Source organism: Heterocephalus glaber, unplaced genomic scaffold (genome assembly GCF_053883595.1).
Source record: "Heterocephalus glaber isolate CG9 unplaced genomic scaffold, H.glaber_assembly_v1.0 deba00001481, whole genome shotgun sequence".
Taxonomy (NCBI): domain Eukaryota; kingdom Metazoa; phylum Chordata; class Mammalia; order Rodentia; family Bathyergidae; genus Heterocephalus; species Heterocephalus glaber.
In genome coordinates, this window is record NW_028258317.1 from 36,788,645 (window position 1) to 36,810,319 (window position 21,675).

General features: G+C 42.2%; 1 protein-coding gene across 22 annotated transcripts in view; it reads left to right on the top strand.

The window, feature by feature from the left end:
• Ttc39b (tetratricopeptide repeat domain 39B) overlaps positions 1–21,675 on the top strand; it is a 176,156-nt gene that overhangs the window by 22,449 nt on the left and 132,032 nt on the right. For 14 of the 22 annotated variants that reach the window (XM_087183916.1, XM_087183928.1, XM_087183911.1 and 11 more), the window contains exons 1-2: positions 1,711–1,735; positions 18,360–18,394. The exons of 1 other annotated variant lie outside the window; for it this stretch is intronic. In XM_087183916.1, coding sequence (XP_087040042.1) covers positions 18,387–18,394 — 8 coding nt within the window. In that variant the 5' untranslated portion in view covers positions 1,711–1,735; positions 18,360–18,386. Of the gene's footprint in view, positions 1–1,669; positions 1,736–18,359; positions 18,395–21,675 lie in introns of those variants that run through there. 7 more of the 22 variants (XM_087183917.1, XM_087183907.1, XM_087183924.1 and 4 more) reach the window with 2 other exon arrangements.

Here is a 21,675-nt window from a genome sequence, read left to right on the forward strand (position 1 = left end):
GCCCCACACGTTTGACATTGTTCCTGGGGACAGATGATGGATATTCTCAGGTGGGGGAAGCTGAGAATCTTGCCCAGAGCAGGTAGTTAGTAGTGGTGGAGCCGGTGGTGGGACTTGGCAGTCCCTCTTCTTGGCAGTAGTTTCCCCTTGGATTTAAAGCTTGGAAGCAGGGAAGTATTTTTGGGGTGAATAATTTCTCATATTTGCTAACCCGGAACATTTATAAAGTTTTCACATCTATTTTTCATTCTATCCTCAAAATTACCGGTGGGGTGGGGGAGGATATTGAATGTTTCATCCATTTATTTAAGGGTAGGCAAACATTTTCTGTAGAGGGACGGATAGTAGATGTTTTTGGCTTTGTGGACCATGTGGTCTCAGTTGTAGCTGCCCAACTCTAGGAAAGCAGCCTGGACCAATATGTGACTTGATTGGGTGTGGCTGCATTCCAGTAAAACAATATGTACCAAACTGTCGGCAGGCACGGTTTGGCCTTCTGGTTGTTGCTTGCTGACCTCGGCAGTTGTGATGTTTGTGGGCCACCAGGACGCGTCACCCAGCAGGGCTGGGGGAGTCAAGTCCAGCAGTGACAGTGGTGCTTCTTACTGGGCAGTGTGTTCCCAGTCTGGGACAGCCAGGAGACGAGTGCCTGAGTTGCAGAGCCCAGCCAGCGGGCTGGGATTTGCACCCAGGCGGATGAGCCCATGCAGGGCTCATGTTCTCTTCCGACTCTCCCTGCACTGGTGGCTCTCAGGCTGCAGTCCCTGTTGTAGCCTCCTCTGAGCACACCTGCTGTGTGACTGGGCTCCGTGTTCTCAAGGCAGAGCCCGAGGGGAGGGAATGCTGGCTGCCGTTGGAGCCTTGATCAGTGAATGTAAGAGGGGTCCTATTCATCCCTGGGCTGCACTGGACGCTTTCAGTTCTAGAACCACTTTATGATAGCAATTGAGATTATTTATTGTCTCGTGTCAACACTGGGTTGGGTGCATTAAATATGTTACCTCATTCAAATTCCTCATTTCTAAGGTTCATTTCACAACATGCTGTAAATCAAGTCGTTGTATTCCCATTTGTATAGATGGAAAAACTGAAGCTGGGCCATGAATGAGCTAATTAAATCTGAGTCTCAGTTTCCCCATTTGAACATTATGACACTCTTATTTTAGAGCTTGTGATGGAAATTTAATGAGGAGATGCATGCTAAGGGTTTATAACAGTGCTGTTACTCAGTAGTGTTACCTGTTACTGCTATTTCTATTATCAGAATAGAGGTGAAATGCTTACTTTTTATGATTATTTTTGAATTACAAATAAGCATATAAGTATCCAACAGTGCTCTGGTGTTAATAAATGGAACTTATTAGGCATGGGAAGAAGCTGTATAAACTGTTTTATTTATTTATTTAGGTTCTTGCTGTGTAGTTCAGGCTGGCCTTGAACTCACTGTGTAGCCCAGATTGACCTCAAACTCACAGCAGTCCTCCTGCCTCAGCCTCCAGAGCGCTGGGATTACATATGTATGCCACCACGCTCAGCCCCTTTTAATTTTAAAATACATCGATTAGTAATGGTTTCAATATTAATTTAAAATGCTAAAATTAAGTCTGTTGGTTCGGTTTGTTGTTTGCTTTGTGTAAAATTATTTCCGTGCAAAAATTGTATTTCCTAGATATTCATCTGTCAGCTGTAGATGGGTGATGTGAGCGAGACCGAAGCCATCTTCCACTTCTGTCAGGCGAGTCTACACTGGCGTGTGACTCCTGTGATCAGCATGCAGCCTGTGTGCCCATGTAACCACCTGTGTGGTAACCAGCCTGTGTGCCAAGCTTATCTTGTGAACCCTTTTTGAGAAATTGAGGAAATATGTTTTCTAAAAATAGATTTTTATCATAAAGAAAATATATTTTTACCATCATAGGCTAAGCACATGTTATTTGTACTCTGCTATAAGGCTAGCACAGATTGTTCCTATCAGACCCCGGCTGCACAGACGAAGCCTGGCTGCTTTTCAGCTGGTGCTCTGGCTCAGCACAGTGAACTCTGCAGGGCTGGAGCTCAGCAGCTGTCTGTGCTCACTCTGCATCAGGAGCATGCTGCCTGCTGGGTCCCTGTGGGCCCCGTGCTCGGTGCCCGGATCGAGTGAGTTCCAGCCCCAGCCGTCCCCTTGTCCCAAAGGTCCTGTACCTTTGGCACCCCATCTTCCTTCTGGCTCATGCCATGGGTGAGCTCCCCTCTAATGCTCAGTAAGCCGTTGCATTTGGGACACCGCTTGACTCTTGGGGTCTTCATTTCGCAGATACGAGGCTCCCCCTGAGCCCCTGGGGAGCGGGGGCTTTGGGCTCTGAGTGGCCCCATATCTGCTGGGACAGGAGGTCAGGTAGTGTTAGCACTAGATCCCACACTTTTTTTTTTTGGTACTGGGGATCAAACTTGGGACCTTGCACTTGTGAGGCAGGTGGCGGAACCACTGAGCTAAATCCTCGGCCCTAGTGTTAGCACTAGAAAGCAATGGTGCTTGACACAGTAAGTGATTTATAAGATTCATTTCACAGCCATAAAAACAGTAGCTGAGAATTATGCACAAGGGAGCAAAATAATTTGCTCATTTATGTTAAATAAATTCAACAATGTGCTAGTGTACCAAACTTATATTTTACATATGCACTCTGTATTACATCATACCTCAGTGCATTTTATGTTTATTTTGGGGGGTAGGTCCCAAACTGTGTACTCTGTTATAATGACAACTTAAAGCATTTGTTCATCAAAAACATTAGACTTTCTAATATAAAAGATTTAATCAAAGAACAGGCAACTGAAATGATTGGACACATCACAGAAGTACAAATGGCCAGTAAATACATGAAAAAATTTTAAAACATCTCTGGCTACTGGAGATATGCAAATTAAAACAACACAGATTCCATCTCACTCCAGAAAGAATGGCTACCATCAAGAAATCAAATAATAGCAAATGCTGGCAAGGCTGTAGGAAGAAGGATCCCTTCTACATTGTTGGTGTGAATGTAAACTAAGTACAACCTCTGTGGAAATCAGTATGGAGAGTCCTCAAAAAACTGAAACTAGAAATTCCATTTGACCCTTCTAGGTATCTTCCCAAAAGAGCTAAAGACGTCATATTACAGGGATACATGTGTTCTCATATTTATGGCAGCACAATTCATAATAGCTAAATCTTGAAAGTGGCCTATATGTCCATCAACAGATGGATAAAGAAAACATAGTGTTTACACATAATGGAGTGCTGCCTTAAGAATAAACGAGTAGGGCCGGGGATTTTAGCTCAGTGGTTCCGCTGCCTGCCTAGCAAGCACAAGGTCCCAAGTTCGACCCCTGGTACCAAAAAAAAAAAAAAAAGAGAGAATAAACAAGTCATTTGTGGGAAAATGGATGCATCTTGAGACCATAATTTAAGTGAAATAAAGAAGACACACAAGCTTAAATATCACATGGTTTCTTATATACGAGAAACCCAAAATATAGAGAGTAGAATAAAAGACAGATAGTAGGGAATAGGGAGCTGGGTCTTTTGTAAATGGGAAGGTGACCAGGGGATGGAGGAGGGAGGAAGAGGGAGAGGCAGATGAAAAAAGAACTAAGACATGTTGTGTACATGTACCAGCTCCCCAAGAGGAATGTGACCATTATGTACTGCAAACATGCACTGATGTAGAATAAAAATTGGAAAAAGAAACAGGAATTACCATAAAAAAGTCTTTGCTCAATGTTAATTTTAGCTGTACATAATTTTTAAAAGTAATTGACCTTAGAGCTTAGCTTCTACCTTAAGCTGTAACTTCACTTTATATTTGTACTGAGATGCAAAAGGGAGAAACGATTTTCTCTTTGTAAAATTATAAAATTAACTTTCATTTTTAAAACAACCTTATTTACGTACAGTAGAAATTAAAGCCATGCTACCCAATTCAATTTCTTTGTGAGAGCGACATCTGGTGGTTCTTCTGTTGGTCCATGTCTGGGTGCCCCCTGCCTCTTTGTGTCTCTCAACGTGTTACCCAGGCTTGCCTCGAACTCTAAATCTTAATGCTCCTTTTTTAGCCTCCCAAGTGCTGGGATTAAGGGCATTTGCTTCCATGGCTGGTTTGGTGGTTCATTTTTAATTCTCATGGTTTCTCTGTTCTTGGCTAGAAGTTGTCAGAAATTCCAAAGAATCACTGTGTGAATTGCTCCCTTTGCTTGGTACTTAACCTTGCTGTAGACTTTGGGAACCCCAGCTCTCCATTTGGAATAGTCCCTCTGAAGATAGTCTTCCCTGTGGGATTTTGTTTTGGTATGAGTAATGGATAAAGGGCTACTTTCTTGGGGACATTTTCTCTTTAAATAAAAGCATTTAAGATTTTGAGTAGGGGGTGGAGTCTACGCCAGCCTTCCTGCCTTACTTCTGAGGCGGCCACTCAAAAGGTCTCCGCTGCTCCCTGGTGAGTGGAGTCCTGTGAGGCTTGTGAGAGCCCATGCCCTGAATCACACTGTCTGTGCTGCTCAGGAGTAAGAAGGAGTAAGTGTGTAGAAGAGGCAGCAAGGGCATTATAAGATGGGAGCAGGGAAGACAGTTAATATTTTATGAAATTTTATTGAGAGAATGATAGTTTCTGCCTAAGAGAGATGGGGGCCTGGAAAGTGGGTTACCCGCTCACCCAACTTCTCAAAGGTGTTTTATGGGACAAAGCCATGAGGTGAGGTGGTTTCAAGGTGGGACAAAACTATAGTCAACTAGTAAGATTACAGGTACAGTCTCTTAGGCAGTATTGATCCAATGAGAAATCACAAGGTGGGCAAAACTATGAACAACCAATAAGATTATGACAAGTACAGTCACTTGGGTAATATTCATTAAACGGGGATCCAGTGGGGAAACAAGTCACGTAGCAAGTGCACAAGGAATGAGCAAGGATTTTCAGTGGTGAGGGGTGGGTCAGGGATCTTTCTTGGAAGATCTTCGTCCCCCACTTAGGGGATTGATACCTATTTAGAATATCAATCACTGCTATTCATCCTTAGGGGAAGCACATGGATGTGATAGCGTCTCTCCTTTTACAATGCTGGACTTCAGTGAATGTCCCTTGATTGTCCTTGTTGGTTCCTTCGGAGGTCAGCCCTATCTAACTGCCTATAAGATATCTCATTAATTTAACTATCTACAGTAAGTGTACTACTTTATCCCTTATCTCAGAATTTAACATCATTTTATGGAATTGTATTTAGGGAGCCTGTTTTGAGTCAGACCTGATCCCTTGTAGCAATCCTGGGAAGTGATTAGAATCCCCAACAGGAAATGGAGGATTAAAAGGGTTAGGTCTCAAGGGTGGAGCCAAGGTTCAGAGCCAGACAGATCTACCTTCAAGATCTGAGTTTGTGCATTCCTCTGGGCCACATTGGCAGTGTATATATTACACTTACGGTAATAATGCTTAAGGAGCAGAGGGGTCTGACTGATGTTTGTGTCTGTCCAGCCCAGGACCCAGTGATGGAGGGGACACTGTAATTGATTTTACATTTGCCTTCAGAAAGCATTGAGGCTCCCTCTTTCAATTAAAAAAAATTATAACAGTGCCTAGAAGATGCAACTGGAGGTAGCCCTTGGAATCCAGTTGGAGAATTTAAATGTTCCAGAAGGCAGTGAGCTTCATTGTAAGCATAACAAGTAGATTACAAAGAATTGGATGACAGATGGGAGCAGAATGAAAAATAACCCATCTGGGCGAGGTGGTGCACGCCTCTAATCCCAGCATTCCGGAGGCTGAGGCAGGAGGATCACCTCGTTTGAGGCCAGCCTGGGCTACATAGTGAATTCAGGGCCAGTCTGAGCTACAAAGGGAGACCCTGCCTCTAAAAAACAACAAACAAAACAAAGAATGAAAAAAAATTCCTGACAGAAGAGCTGTGTGTGTGGTTGCTCAATTTTTTAAATTTTTTTTTTTATTAAATTCTTTTATTGGTACATTGTAGATATACAACACAATTACATTTCTCATTGAGAACTTGTACCTTTACATAATGCATCTTGGCTCTTATTTTTTCCCCATTCCTAGCCCTCCCTTCACCCCCTCTACCCTTCCCTATTTACAAAGACTTTATTTCCATTTTTTCCATTTCTCATCATTTTTCCTTTCCCTTCTTTCCTTTCCCCTGCCCCTCCCACTACACCTACCCCTTTGGACCTTTTCTTCCTATTTTGCATTATCGATTGTTCATTCTAATCATTGGTACATTGTAGGTATACAATATAATGACATTCCATCATTGGAAATTTGCACCTTTACATAGTCTCTCTTGGTTCTTATTTTTCACCCTTGCCCAGCCCTCCCTTCAACCCCTCCATTCCTCCCTATTTACAAAGATTTTGTTCCTATTTTTCCATTTTCTCATATTAATCCCATTCCCTTCTCTCCTTTCCCCTACCCCTCCCACTTTCTTCCCCTTTGCCCCTTTTCTTCCTGTTTCACATTACCTATTATACACTTAGTCCTTATTTACACTTTCAGTTTCTCACACCAGAGAAACTATTCGGTATTTATACATGTGTGTCCTATTTATTTCACTTAAGAGTATCACCTCAATGTGCATCCACTTAGCTATAAATGTCTCTAATTTCTCATTTTTTATGGCTGAGTAGTACTCCATTTTATAAAAAAGCACATTTTCTTTATCCAGTCTCCAGTTGATGGGCATTTGGGCTGTTTCCAAGTTTTAGCTATCACAAACTGTGCTGCTATGAACATGAGCACACCTATATCACTGTGATATGATTCTTTTAATTCTTTGGGGAACATCCCCAGCAGTGGAATAGCGGGGTCAAATGGGACTTCTAGTCCTAGTTCTTTGCGGTTTCTCCATACTGATTTCCACAGTGCTTGCACCAGTCTACTCTCCCACCAACAGTGGAGCAGGGTTCCTCTTTCCCCACAGCCCCGCCAGCATTTGTTATTGGTTGATTTCATGATAGCAGCCATTCTTTCTGGAGTGAAGTGGAATCTCAGCGTTGTTTTCATTTGCATCTCTTGAATGACCAATGATGTTGAACATTTTTTCATGTATTTATTTGCTATTTCTACTTCTTTGTCTGAGAAATGTCTGTTCATTTCAGATGCCCATTTTCGGATTGGGTCTTTAAATTTGGGAGGTCTGATCTTTTAAAGTTCTTTATAGATTCGAGATAGTAGACCTTTGTCTGAGTAAGAGCAGGTGAAGATTTTTCCCCACATTGTGGGTTGTCTCTTCACACTGCTGGTGGTTTCTCTTGCTGTGCAGAAGCCTTTTAATGAGAAGAGGTCCCATTTGTTGATTGTTTGTGCTAGTTCATGAGCAACTGAGGTTTTGTTCATAAAATCTTTTCCTACACTGATGTCTTCAAGGCTTCTACCTAACCTCTGTTCCAACTGGTTCAGAGTTTCTATTTTATTATTTAGATCTTTAATCCATTTTGATTTTAGTTTAGTGCATGGTGAGAGATAGGGGTCTAGTTTTAATCTTTGGCAAGTTGAAACCCAATTTTTCCAGCACCATTTATTAAAGAGGCTATCTTTCCTCCAATGAGGGTGTTTGGCTCCTTTATTGAAGATGAGATGGCTGAATGTGTCTGGTGTTGTTTCTGCATCTTCTAATCTGTTCCACGGGTCCTCAAGTCTGTTTCTTTGCCAGTACCGTGCTATTTTTATCACAATCGCTTTGTAGTAGAGTTGCAGTTTGGGGATTATGATACCCCCTGCCATGTCTCTGTTACGTAGAATTGCTTTTGCTATTCTGGGTCTCTTCTTGTTCCAAATGAATTTTTGGATTGTTTTCTCAAGGTCCATGAAGTATGCTGCTGGGATCTCAATTGGAATTGCATTAAATCTATATAGCAGTTTTGGAAGTATGGCCATTTTCACTCTATTAATCCTTCCTACCCAGGAGCAGGGGATGTCTGTCCATTTTCTGATATCATCTTCCATCTCTCTTTTCAGAGTGACATAGTTTTCAGAGAAGAGGTCTTTGATTTCTTTCGTTAGGTTGATTCCTAGGTATTTCAGTTTTTTGGATGCTATTGTGAAAGGAATTATTTGCCCTATTTCTCTCTCAGTGAGTCTGTCATTGGTGTAGAGGAAAGCTATTGATTTTTGTGTGTTAACCTTGTAACCAGCTACTTGACTGAATTTGGTTATTAAGTCTAGAAGACTTTTGGTGGAGTTCTTGGGGTCTTTTATAGTATCATGTCATCTGCAAATAATGACAATTTGACTTCTTCATTTCCTATCTTTATTCCTTTTATTTCTTTTTCTTTTCTAATTGCCATGGCTAGTGTTTCCAGAACTATATTGAACAAGAGTGGTGATAGTGAACATCCTTGTCTTGTTCCTGATTTTAGTGTGAAGGGTTTCAGTTTTTGACCATTTAGTATGATATTTGCTGTTGGTTTTTCATAGATGGCTTCTATCAGTTTGAGGTAGAGACCATCTATTTCAATGTTTTGTATGGTTTTTATCATAGATGCATGTTGGATTTTGTCAAATGCTTTTTCTGAGTCTATGGAGATAATCATATGGTTTTTGTCCTTGGCTCTATTGATATAGTGTATTACATTGATTGATTTGTGTATATTGAACCATCCCTGCATTCCTGGGATGAATCCCTCTTGATCAGGGTGTATGATCTTCTTAATGATCTTCTGCATGCTGTTTGCCATTATCTTATCAAGGATTTTTGCATCTATGTTCATTAGTGAAATTGGCCTATAGTTCTCTTTTTCAGTTGGGTCTTTCTCTGCTTTGGGGATCAAGGTGATGCTTGGTTCCAGGAATGAATTTGGGAGTATTGCTTCCCTTTCAATTTCATTGAAGAGTTTAAACAGTAGTGGCAGCAGTTCCTCTCTAAATGACTTGTAGAATTCAGCAGTGAAGCCATCAGGGCCCGGGCTTTTCTTAGTTGATAAGTTTTTAATTACATTTTCAATTTCATTGGTTGATATTGGGTTGTTCAGAATTTTTAGGTCTTCTTCGTTCAACTTTGGTAATTCCTATGTATCTAGGAATCTGTCCATTTCTTCTGTGTTGTCCATCTTATTGGCATATAGGTTCTGGAAGTAGGTATTGATGATCCTCTGGATTTCTGCTGGGTCTGTTGTAATTTCACCCTTTTCATTCCTAATTGCTTGGATTTGGGCCTTTTCTTTCCTTTTTCTGACAAGGTTGGCTAAAGGTTTGTCAATTTTGTTGATTCTTTCGAAGAACCAACTCTTGGCTTCATTGATTTTTTTGTATCATTCTCTTAGTCTCCATTGCATTGATTTCTCCTCTGATCTTTATAATTTCCTCCCTTGTATGAGTTCTGGGGTTGTCCTGTTCTTCTTTTTCTAGAAGCTTGAGGTTCAGCATCAGGTTGTTTAATTGGGCTCATTCTATTTTCCTAATATGTGTATTCACTGCTATGAATTTCCCTCATAAGACTGCTTTCATTGTGTCCCATAGATTCCGATACATTATATTGTCATTGTCATTTAATTGAAGGAACTGTCTGATTTCTTCTTTAATTTCCTCTGTGACCCATTGGTTATTCAGAAGTGTGTTGTTCAATTTCCATGTGTTTATGAAACTTTTTGAGTTTCTTTTGCTATGGATCTCCAATTTCATCGCACTATGGTCTGATAATATACAGGAGATAACTTCAATTCCTTTGCACTTACTTAAACATGTTCTATGAGTGAGAATGTGGTCTATTTTTGAGAATGACCCATGTGCAGCTGAGAAGAATGTGTATTCTGATTTTGTGGGGTGGAAGACTCTGTGAACATCTGTTAAGTTCATTTGTTCAAGAGTTCGATTGAGTTCTAGTATTTCATTACTTATTTTTAGTCTAGTTGATCTCTTTGTGACAGTGGGGTGTTGAGGTCCCCCACTACAATTGTATTAGTGCATATATGACTTTTCATGTCCGTTAGTATTTGTTTTATATAGTTGGGCGCACTAGTGTTTGGTGCATAGATATTTATGATTGTCATCTCTTCCTGTTGGATTGTTCCCTTTACAAGGATGTAGTGTCCTTCATCTCTCTTAATCAGTGTTGGTTTGAAATCTACTTGATCTGCAAAGCGGATAGCTATTCCTGCTTTTTTTCGGGTTCCTGTCACATGGAGTATCGTTTTCCACCCTTTAACTTTCAGTCTATTAATTTCCTTTTGAATTAAGTGTGTTTCTTGTATGCAGCATATTGTTAGATTTTGCTTCTTGACCCATTGTGCCAGTCTATTTCTTTTGATTGGTGAATTGAAACCATTAACATTGATGGTTATAACTGAAAGGTATTGACTTGTCATTGCCATGACTTTTTCTTTTTGCTGGGTTCTCCCCCTTTACATTTAATTTCTTGTCATGCCAGATGAGTTCATTCTGTTTTGCTTCCTGGGGTTGTGATCCTCAATGTCTGTTCCTAGGATATTGTGTAAATTTCTTTGGAGTGCCAGTTTTGTATTCACGAAGTTCCTAAGGTGCTCTTTGTCATGAAAGTATGTTATTTCTCCATCCATTTTGAAAGATAGTTTTGCAAGGTCCATCAATCTGGGTTGGAGGCTGTTTTCTTTTAGGGCTTGGAGTATGTCACTCCAACCTCTTCTTGCCTTGAGGGTTTGCATTGAGAAGTCTGCTGTGATTCTGATGTGCTTTCCTTTGTATGTGATTTGTTTCTTTTCTCTAACTGCTTGTAGAACTTTGTTCTTCTGTTGAGTTTCTGGAATCTTAACAATTATATGCCTATGTGTAGATTTTTTTTTTGATCAAGTCTATTTGGAGTCCTATATGCCTCACCTATCTGTATGTCAAGCTCTTTTCCCTTGCTTGGAAAGTTTTCTGCCCTCATTTCTGTGAAGAGATTTTTTATGTCATCTGCACTCTCTCCTGTTTCTTCATTGACTCCAATCAGTCTTATGTTATTCTTCTTTGCATCATCTTGCAGCAGCCGGATTGATTTCTCATATTCTCTTATAATTTTGAAGTAATTTTTCTTTTCCTCCTCACTAATTGCAGTCTTATCTTCTATATCTGAAATTCTGTCCTCACATTGGCTCATTCTGCTGTGTAGACTTTCAGTGGAGTTTTTCATGTCCTGGAAATCTACTTGCATCTGTTTTATGGATTCCATTTTTTATGTTGGGATTCCATCATGTTTCTGAGCTCCTCTCTAGATTTATTAATCATGTTGTGCACTAGGGGCACAATTTCTCCTGTTATCTGAGAAAGTATTTCTGATTTCATTTTTTCCAGATCTCCTTTTGTTGCCAGTTCAGTGGGCCCAGGTGGTTGAGTATGAGAGTGTTCCATCTGATTTCCCTTTGGGGTTGCTGTAGGTGATCTGGAAGTCTGGTTTTGAGATTTATTAATGTGTTTTCTTATTTTGACTGGGGGCCGGGGCTGTTGGCGCCTGCACGAATTACCTCCTCTGAGCTGGAAGAGGTGGGACAGGGGCTGGGAGGAGCGGTAGGGATGGTGGCCCAAAAGCCCTTTCCTGTGGGCTGGGAACAGCGGGAGGCATGGTGGCCGGGAAGCCCCTTCCTCTGGTCCAGGAGCAGTGGGATGGCTCCTCAGAAGCCCGTACCTCTGGGACGGGAGCGGTGGGAGGGATGGTGGCTGGGAAGCCCCTTCCTCTGGACCAGCAGCAGTGGGACGGTGGTTCAGAACCCCCTACCTCTGGGCCGGGAGCAGCAGGACTCAGTACCATGGTCTGGTGGTCTGGTGTCCTCTGCATCTTTGTAGTGTGGAACCAGGTGGCTATACAGAGGAGTGGAGACCGGAGTCCAGTGGATTGTTGCCAGGGCGCGGGCTCATTTGGTGTGTTCCACACGACTCGGGACCTTGGTAGGGCATGCGCAGACCTGCCTGTCTGCAGCGGGCTGATTCACCCTGTTCCGCGTGACTCGGAACCTCGGTAGGGTGTGCGCAGACCTGCCTTGGTTGGTCAATTTTTGTAAATGTTACTTCATGGGCACATGATAAAGATGTATTTCAAATTAATCTGGATTTAGATAAATCAGTACTTTATTCAAATTATAATGAGTGATGTCACTTAAATTTACTTTTTTCTTTTGTTCCTTTTTTTTTGTTACTGGTTATCGACCTTGGGATCTTATGCTTGGAAGCAGGCGGTGGAACCACTGAGCTAAATCCCTGGCTCCAAATTTACATATTTCTTATATGGTTCCTTCCTCTAGCAATAGTCCCTCTCTGTTCCTTAGTATTTGAGGAATTGTGTTGTGTCATGATAGTGATAAAGTATAATAACTGACTGATGTCTGGTATCTCTTTTTTTTTTTTTTGGTACTGTTGATCGAACTCGGGTCCTTGTGCTTTCAAGGCATGTGCAGGAACCACTGAGCTAAATCCCTGGCCCTGGCATCTCATTTTGGGTGTCTTGATTCACAGAGGTAAATGCCATAGTGGGGAGTGTTTGGAGTGCGTAGGACTCCAGAGGCCATGGCTCTTAATCCCTGCCCTGTCCCAGGGGAAGCAAGCACATGCTTTCAAGTCTCATCTTCCTGGGAATGATTCACATGTACCCTAAAGTATGTAGAATTTATACTTCTCAAGTTCTCAGCAGCTCTAGAGTTCTGTGGAGCCATGGTACCAGACACCCAGTGTCTTTGTTTGGTAGGACGGGATTTTGGGTGAACATGCCCGGGCAGATGACTGGTTCTGTGGAGGTGGTTTTGGCTGGGTCTCGTGGAGGACAAAGGTGCCTGCAAGCCCCGTCCACCCTCATCATCTCTGCTAAAGAGCATGGTTAGATGAGGACATGTTAGCACCTGTTCATGGGACCATGATGGTAACCATGTGAAAAAGGGGAAAATGGAGGTAGGAACAGATGAAGATGATGAGGAGGAAAAGGTAAGGGAGGGAGGAAGAGAAGATCTTACACCAGCAGTTGAAGTTTGTGGATATGTAGTGATTCAGTTCCTATTTCCTACTCTTTTCTTTCATGGAGTAATATTTGCTCTGAATTCCTATTAACACCACAGAATTAATTAAAAGTATGTAGATCTGAAAAGTTTGTAAATCTGTTTGTTCTCTGGAAATTGATATATACTGTTAGGATATTTGTCATCTTTGCTCTTTTCCCTTAGAGATAAAAATACTGTAAAGATTTTTTTTCATTAGTACCTTTATTAAGATTCTTAAACATTTATTCAGAACTTGCTGTCATTTAAATGAACTTGCATACATTTTTGCTACTCAGAAGATAACAAAGTTAACAAATTAAGATTAAAATTACCATAGAATTTGATGCAGTACCCCCTCTCCCTCACTCTGGGTCAGTGTCTGTGACCAGGTAGGTTTCAGATGACCTTCCAGTAGGGAAGGCCCTGGGTGCTAGTACATCAGCTGGGATCTCTCCCTGGGAATCCTGAACCATTTACTAAAGTGCAAAATGAAACTGCTCAAGGTAAAGACTTTCCACCTTAAGATAAGAGTACTCAGCCACCAGTCAGCCAAGAATTATTTGCTGAGAGTCTTTGAAATAAAGTACTGTGCTGGCCCGTCCAGTGGACGCAGAGTGTATCATGGCCCTTGACCCCAGCCAGGAAGTCACAATAGGCCCTTGAGAAAGGTGGGTACCTGGAGTAAATTAGGAGACAGATCTGGTGGATGGAAGTGTTTGAAGTAGTCTCTCAGGGTTGGTCCCACCATGGAAATGGACAGCCAGATGCAGCTGCCTTCAGGGAAAGAATTAAGACAGGCTTTCCTATGAGCACATCCTGTTTGTCATCAGCTTTGGCCTTCCTGTTTTACTTTTCTTGAACTGGAAGAAAAGTGGGTACATTTTTTGGGGGGTATATATATATTTTTTGGGTATTGGGGATCGAACTCAGGACCTTGTACTTTCGGGACAGGCAGCAGCACTATTGAGCTAAATCCTGGGCCCTGGGGGGTATATCTTTAACTACATGTTTTTCTTTTCTTTTTAGTTTTGGTTCTGGGCATTGAACCCAGGTACTTTTGCATGCTAGGCAAGTGCTCTACTACAGAAGTACACCTTTGGCCCTTTTTAGGTTTTGAGACGAGTGTCAGGTAAAAGGGCCGAAGACCAAGACCAGACCAGGCCACAACAAGCCTTTATTAGGGGAACAGATCTGCCGAGCTGTCTCTGAACAAAGGAGAGACAAAAGCAATATGGCTGGGGCTGGGAGACTGGGGTGGGGTTTGTAGGGTCTGAGGTGGGGTTAAGTGAGGTAGTGACTAGGGAATGGAGGAGCTGGTGATGTCACTAGATGGTAGGAGGTGAGCGAGTATTAGGTTACTTTCTAGGCGGGAACAGGGGCATGCTGGGAAGAAGGGTTTATTCTTTGGTGGGAGCAACCATCTTGGCATGACGTCACACGGTAGGGGGCAAGGCACGATAGGAAGAGGGCAGCTACTATACATAATAGCTGCTGAGGTGGTGGGAAACCTGTCAGGTAAAAGGGCCTAAGACCAAGACCAGACCAGGCCACAACAAGCCTTTATTAGGGGAATAGATCTGCCGGGCTGTCTCTGAACAAAGGAGAGACAAAAAGCAACATGGCCAGGGCAGGGAGAGTCTTTTATAGAGACGGGTGGGGTTTGTAGGGGCTGAGCCGGGGTTGAGTGAGGTAGTGATCAGGGAGTGGAGGAACCGGTGACCTTACTAGGTGGTAGGAGGTAAGCGAGTATTAGGTTACTCTCTAGGTGGGACCAGGGCCATGCTGGGAAGAAGGGTTTGTTCTTTGGTGGGAGCAACCATCTTGGCGTGACGTCACAAAGGGGAGGGGGCAAGGCACCATAGGAAGAGGGCAGCTACTATACATAATAGCTGCTGAGGTAGTGGAAGACCTATCAAAACCTATCAACAAGGTCTCCCTAAAAGTTACCCAGGCGGGGCTCAGACTTGTGATCCTCCACTGGGCTTTCCTAATAGCTGGGGTTGCAGTGTGTGCCCCTGTGCCAGGTGACTGTATGTGTTTTCACTAGTGTGTATACATGGTGAGCCTACCCAGTAGCGAGGTGTTTAAAGAAATCATATTATTAGTCACTGGAAATGAGAAGCTACACTGGAATAGTACTGGAAAGTTGAGTGTGGAGAAGCAGAAAGACTGTAGGTGGAAAAATCTAGTCATGCTCTTTGAAGGGTATATGCAGGGGTTCTCAGTTCTGGGCAGGAGTGTGTGGAATAGCAGTAGGTGCGGACTGAGTGCCAGCTAGGGATCCTGATGGGAGGGAGTCCTGGGGGTGCCCTTCCCTGAGGCAGCCACACAAAAGGGATAGGAGTAGATTTGGATGTGGGGACCATGAGTGACACCCAGGGAACGTGGTATAAGAGGTAAGAGTACATAGCCACTTTGACCTTGCCGTTTCCTCCCTCAGGTCGGATCCACATTATTTTTCCCGAGGAGCTGGGAAACTTGTATTTTCAGGACCCAGGGAGTATTTTGTCACTATTGATATCAAATTATACTTTAACAAAATTAAAAATATGACTCATAAAGATAAATGAGCATGTAAAAAAAATTTTTTTTTTTTGGTACCGGGGATCAAACTCAAGTCCTTGCGCTTGTGCAGAAAATTTTTTTTTTGAGACAGGGTCTCCCTGTGTAGTTCATGCTGGCCTTGAACTCACTATGTAGTCCAGGCTGGCCTCATTCATCGAGATCCTGCCTCAGCCTCCTGAGTGTTGGGATTACAGGTGTGTGTCACCATGCCTGGCCATGAATATGTAAAGTTTTTTTTTTTTTGTATTGGGGCTCAAACTAGGGACCTTGAGCTTGTGAGGCAGGCAGTGGAACCACTGAGCTAAATCCTTGGCCTGAATATGTAAACATTTTAACCTATCAGTGAGGAAACTAGTGACATGGTGAATTTATTCAAAGAGTATGTGAGGAGCTGGTTGTTTATAGGATTTACAGAAAAAGAGAATGTTAGATTAAGATTTCCAGTCCATAAGGCTGGGTAGTATCCTGCAGAGCAATGAAACTATAATCTTTATGGTAAACTTTTCTGTCATTCCGAATTCCATAACTGTACATGTAGGGCTGGGGATTTAGCTCAGTGGTTTCGCTGCCTGCTGCGCAAGCATGAGGACTCGAGTTCGATCTCCAGTACCAAAAAGAAAAAAAAAATGTACATGTAGCTTCATAGTGTTTGGACTGATCAGTTAGTGAATAGCAAGTCAAACACAAGTATACCTTTTTAGAGTGTTAAAAAAGCTTTAGGAAAAAAAGACAACTTTAGGATGGGTTGTTAACATGCTGTACTGTGATGTTGAGAGGATATGCTAATCCCTCCAGTCCTACTTCCTCCCCATTGATGCCTCATTTCCAAGCTTTGAATAGATTTTATTGCCATTATAAAGAATGCTCTGGAGTTGAAGAAACCTGAGATTGAGTCCCAGTTCCTTCACTTGTCAGGGTGTAAAGTTGGGCAGGTAATTACCTACAGTCAAATTTACTTGCTGTAGATTAGGACGAGCACATGACGTAGCTTTTGTAAAGTTCCTGGAACATGATAGCTACTCAGTAAATCTTTGTTCTTTACCTTTCTTTAAAATTAAAAAATTTTCACCTTTTTTTCTAGTTTTCATAGTCAGGTATGCCATAGAACTCTCAGCGTGTGAGTACTGTTTCAACAAAATGGAGAGTGAAGTGCTTAAGTGAAGATTTCTTACTTGATTTTTTGAGTGGGTTTTTTTTTTTGGTACTGGGGATCAAACTTGGGACCTTGAGCTTTTGAGGCAGGTGCCGGAACCACTGAGCTAAATCCCCAGCCCTTTCATGTTTTGAAGGTGGTATTTCTTGTTTTGATAAAAATATTAGTCGTTCCTCCTTTATAGAGAGCTGGTTTCCCTATCTTTTGTGGAGTCCTCTCATGAAGCGTTTGGTGCCTTTGTGTTGAGGTTTGTGAGGAAGGAGGAGAAGCACCTTGACAGTCCAAGCTCAGTTTTTACCCATTGGGCAATAACTATTTATTGAGCAGCCTCTGCAGAGCCCGGGTGACTTTTTCTGGTGTGTGATAAAACAGCCTGCCCTGGCGGAGACAGACAGCAACCAAGGAAACGAGATAAGTAGAGATGAAGATAGAAACGGAATAAGCTGCTGCTCTCAGTACAATTTTAAGTAGGGTGATCAGAGAGGACACCCTTGAGGAAGTGGCTTTCTGAGTTGAAAATCGAGGGGTGAGGAGTCAGTCCTGGGAGGGCTGAGTGAAGAGTATTCTGGGAAGAGTGTCACCACGAGAGGTGTGGGAGGAGGAAGCCTGTCGAGGAACAGCAAGGGAGGTTATGGCCCAGTGAAGTGACATTCGATCAGAGGCCACTGGCTGTGAGGGCCATGGAGATTCCGGGAAGGAATTTGGGTTTACTCTCAAGTGTAGTGCAGAGCTCTCCAAGAGGTCTGGAGCAGAGGACTGGTATGCACTTATTCAGAGAAGAGGCTGTAGCTATCACATGAAGAATTGAACCCAGGTGTCAAGAATAGGAGTAGGGAGCTGGGCTCGGTGGAGCATGCCTGCCATGCCAGCACTCAGGAAGTGCAGGCAGGGGGATTGCTGTGGGTTTGAGGCCAGGCTGAGCTGCATAGTGAGACCCTGACTCAAAAAACACAAGGGTGTAGGAAGCACTCGGTAGGCTGAGTCCCCCGGGATTCCAGGCTAGCCTGACTATGTAGAAGAACCCTGCCTCAAAAACCAAAACAGAGGACCTGGTGGCTTGGTCTTCAGTAATCGTGGGAAGGATGTAGTAAGAAGGGTGCTGGAGCTTAGGCCGGGTTCTGGAGGTTACACACACCCGGGTGAGAAGCTGTGGAAACTGCTGTGTTATGTGTGAGTTTCTGAGTGAGGATGTATGTGTTTGTGTGTATCAGTGTATACGAGTGTGCAGTGCATGTGTGGATTTGTGAGTGCATGTAAATCATGTGCATGTGTGGGTTTGTCTCCTGTTATAGCTTCTGAACTAGTGAGTTGACGTGTAGCACGTGTTCAGCTAGGGGAAGGCTGTGGGAGGAAGGACTGTTCATAGGGTGGTGCAGTTGGGTGTGGAGCGCTGGAGAAAGGAAAGACGGAATTGGGCAGATCCTGCTTTTTATTCATTATATCCTGTGTCTGGGATGAACGGGACTGAGGAGTAAAATGTAACTCTCCTGAAGTAAGCCCACTTTGATTGCAGGCTATTTTTACCAGTCTTAGTGACAATAGAAATAAAACTCATTAAATTCACACAGTGGTTCGAGTGGAGCAATTGTACTGCGTACCTCACCTTCCCACAACAACCCCCATACATATACTTTTCTTTTTTACATTTACAGTTCTTGGTTCTTGAGAAACTCATTGTATTTTTTTATTTCCCACCAGGACATTTTTGAAGATGCCTTGGAAATCATGCCTATGTAAGTAATGATTTAATAAAAAGTATATTGTAGCAAAAATTTGATGGTTCTTGTATATAAAATCTAAATACTTCATTCGTATTTTTTTAGGAGTACTTTTCACTGTCACAATTTTTAAAAAGTCACTGGGAAATTAAAGAGTTTGGATATGATCATGCTTAAAAAGAATCTAATGTTACTCTCAAATACATTTTTGAGTTTATTTCTTGAAACATTAAATTAAAAGAAAATGTTTTCCAACAAATTATTTTAATACTTGTCCGTATTTGTTTAGATGGTTGGCCTCATATTGTAGATTTTCACTTTTGATTTGCACTCAGTTTTATAAGCACTTATGATATAAACTTTATATAGTTTTTGTAATACATTATATTAGATCAATGACGTTTTGCATGGCATTACATTAGATCAAATAGAATACCAGTTTAGTGCTCCATTGTTAGACATTAAGGTTATTACTGGTTTAACAACTTAAAAACTAAATGATACCTTTTTTGGGTGTGTGTAGCCTTGTCATTATTTTTTGAATTATTTCTAAAGGTTAACATTACAGATATAGGATTATTGGGTTAGACTGAATATGTTTATTTTTTATTTTTTTCAGTACCTTGCGTTTGCCAGGTAGGTGTGGCACCAATGAGCTACATCCCTGGCCCATTTATTATTCTTTACATATTTCAAGTTGCCTTTCTGTATTGGTCAGCTTGGGCTGACTGGCTGAAACAATAGTTTGTAATTTTTCGGCATTTTGGAGGCTAGAAGTCTGAGACAAGGGTGCCAGCGTGGTTGGGTTCTGGTGAAGGCTTTCTTCCTGGCTTGTAGAAGGCACCTTCTTGCTGTATCTTCACAGGGGTTGTGGGGAGGGGCAGACAAACTGAAAGTCTGTTTTTGTAAGTGTGCGATCCCAACATTGTGGGCCCATCTTGTGACCTCATCCAGAAGGCCCCATCTTTAAATACTACCGCATTGTGAGATGAGGACTTCAACACTGAATTTATAGGTGGTGGTGAGGACACACAATTCAGTCCATAGCACTTTGCAAAGAGTTTCATTTGTTTACCTGGCTGCCAGTACTATGTAATGAAGTAGATTAAACTGTACCATTGCCATCACTTGAGCATTATTTGAGAAATAGTTCTGCTGGTTAAATGATGCCTCTTTTGTGTTTTAAATTTTTCTTTATTATCATTATTTAGTACATTTCCTTTCATATGACTTCTAGTCTTCTAGCCTGTTTAACTTTTTTCAGTTTCTCTTATGTTCTGATAGTTTTAAATTATGTATACCCTAATCTTTTGTCATATTTACTCAGTATTTTCTTCAAACTGATATGTTTATGTTAGAATTAGGAAGTTTTATTTTGTTCAGAGGTTTTTTGTTTTTGTGTTTTTGGTACCAAAGATCGAACTCGGGACCTTGTGCCTGCAATGCAGGTGGTGGAACTGCTGAGCTAAGTCCCTGGCCCTAGAGGTTTTAGTGTTTATGCTGAATGTTTATGCTCCTACTGTGACGTGGTACCTTACCACAGGCTCAAACGCAGTGGGCCCAACTGACACCTCCCTGGACTGTGAGCTAAAATAAACCTTTCCTCATTTTAGGTTGACCCACCTCTGAAATTTATTACAGTAACAAAAACAGACTAACAGATACATTATTATTAGCTACAGTGCAAACATTATTCAGGTTTCTTTAGTTTCACCTCTTTCTGTCTCAGCATGAAGCACTGCATTTAGTAGTTGTTATGTCTCCTTAGGCTTCTCTTGATGTGACAGTGTCACAAACTTTGTTTTTGATGACCTTAAGACTTTTAAGTGGTGGTGAGTTTTTTGTATGATTTGACTGAGGCTGGGAGTCCCTAGGGGGAGGAAGGAAAGGGAAGGGAAGGGGAGAGAGAGAAAGAGAGACAGAGAGAGAGACAGAGGACAGAGAGAGAGAGAGAGAGAAAGAAAGAGAAAGAAAAATGCACACATCATGGCAGGAGCATGTGGTGTAGCAAAACAACTCACCACATTGCTAGGAGGCAAAGAAGAGGAAGGGGATGGGTTCTTCTGAGCCCAGTGATCTGGTTCCTCTGACCAGGCCCCATCTCCCAGAGCAGTGTTTGGTGGTACAGCCCATCGGTGCCACAGTTGTGCCACCATTGTCCTAGAAGTAGCGCCACCCTGAGACCACACATTAAGCACGTGGGTCTTTGGGGCAATCAGGGTACATATGAAAACATGTACCCTTTCTAGAGTTTGTCTTGCTCTTTTAGGTTTTGGCATGCATTCTTTCTTTCTTTCTTTTTTTTTTTGAAGTTTTATGGTCAGTTTATTAAGTTCAATAGTGAAAGTTATCAGAAGAATAGTCTCCTCAGAGTTATTTTTTCTTAGAAAAAAAAGAAAGGAAAATTAAAAGCCTTTCAGCACCTGTGGAGCTCTCCGGAGATGGTGCATCAGTCCTCTGAGTCACTCCCTGGGCCAGCAGGTTTGTAGTCTGGGTCGTCCTCAACATCCTCCAGCTCCAAGTCATCCAGTTCCTGGTGTAAGACCGAGGGCCTTACCAAATGCTCCGAGGAGCTGACTAGTGAAGCACACCCAGGAATCCCAGCGGTGCCTTCAGAATGTAAGACCAAGAGCCTTACCAAAGGCTCCGAGGAGCTGACTACAGCGAAGAACACCCGGGAAGGAACACACCGGACAAGTTGGAAAACAGACCTTTATTAGTCTGGCCAGACGGCACTCCCGAAGCAAAATAGCTTAGAGAGGCAACTGGCTCAGAATCCGAGGCTGTTTTTATAGGGGGTTGAGGGGGAAGTTAACATATAGAATTAAAGAAAAGGGGACAAAGGTTAGTGGTCGACTGTCACGTATTGATGGTCAGCAGACATTTGCAGCTTGTTCTAAAAATTGTGGTGCCCGGAACATCAGTTCAGGCAAACAAGGAGTTGAGTAGTTTACTCTGGGACTTTAGGTCTGTTACAGATTTTTATCTAGCGTCCCAAAACTAACAAGCATCTTTATCCATTAACTCACATTTAATCACAATGGGGCTGGAGAAAAGGAACAAAGGTTATGCAGTCCCACACTGGAACAAAGACTCATCTACTTCCACATTATTTCCAGCATTCTCCAAGAACTGGATATCAGATGTGTCAAGATTATGATCAGTTTCAAACAGCTGTTTGCCACTTAATTTATTTTTTCCTGCTTGCTCTTCTTTTATCTGTTTCTTTTTAATTTCCAAGAGTTCTGCATCAAACTTGGCTTTCCAGCATAAGAAATTCTCAGTTGTAACAGGGG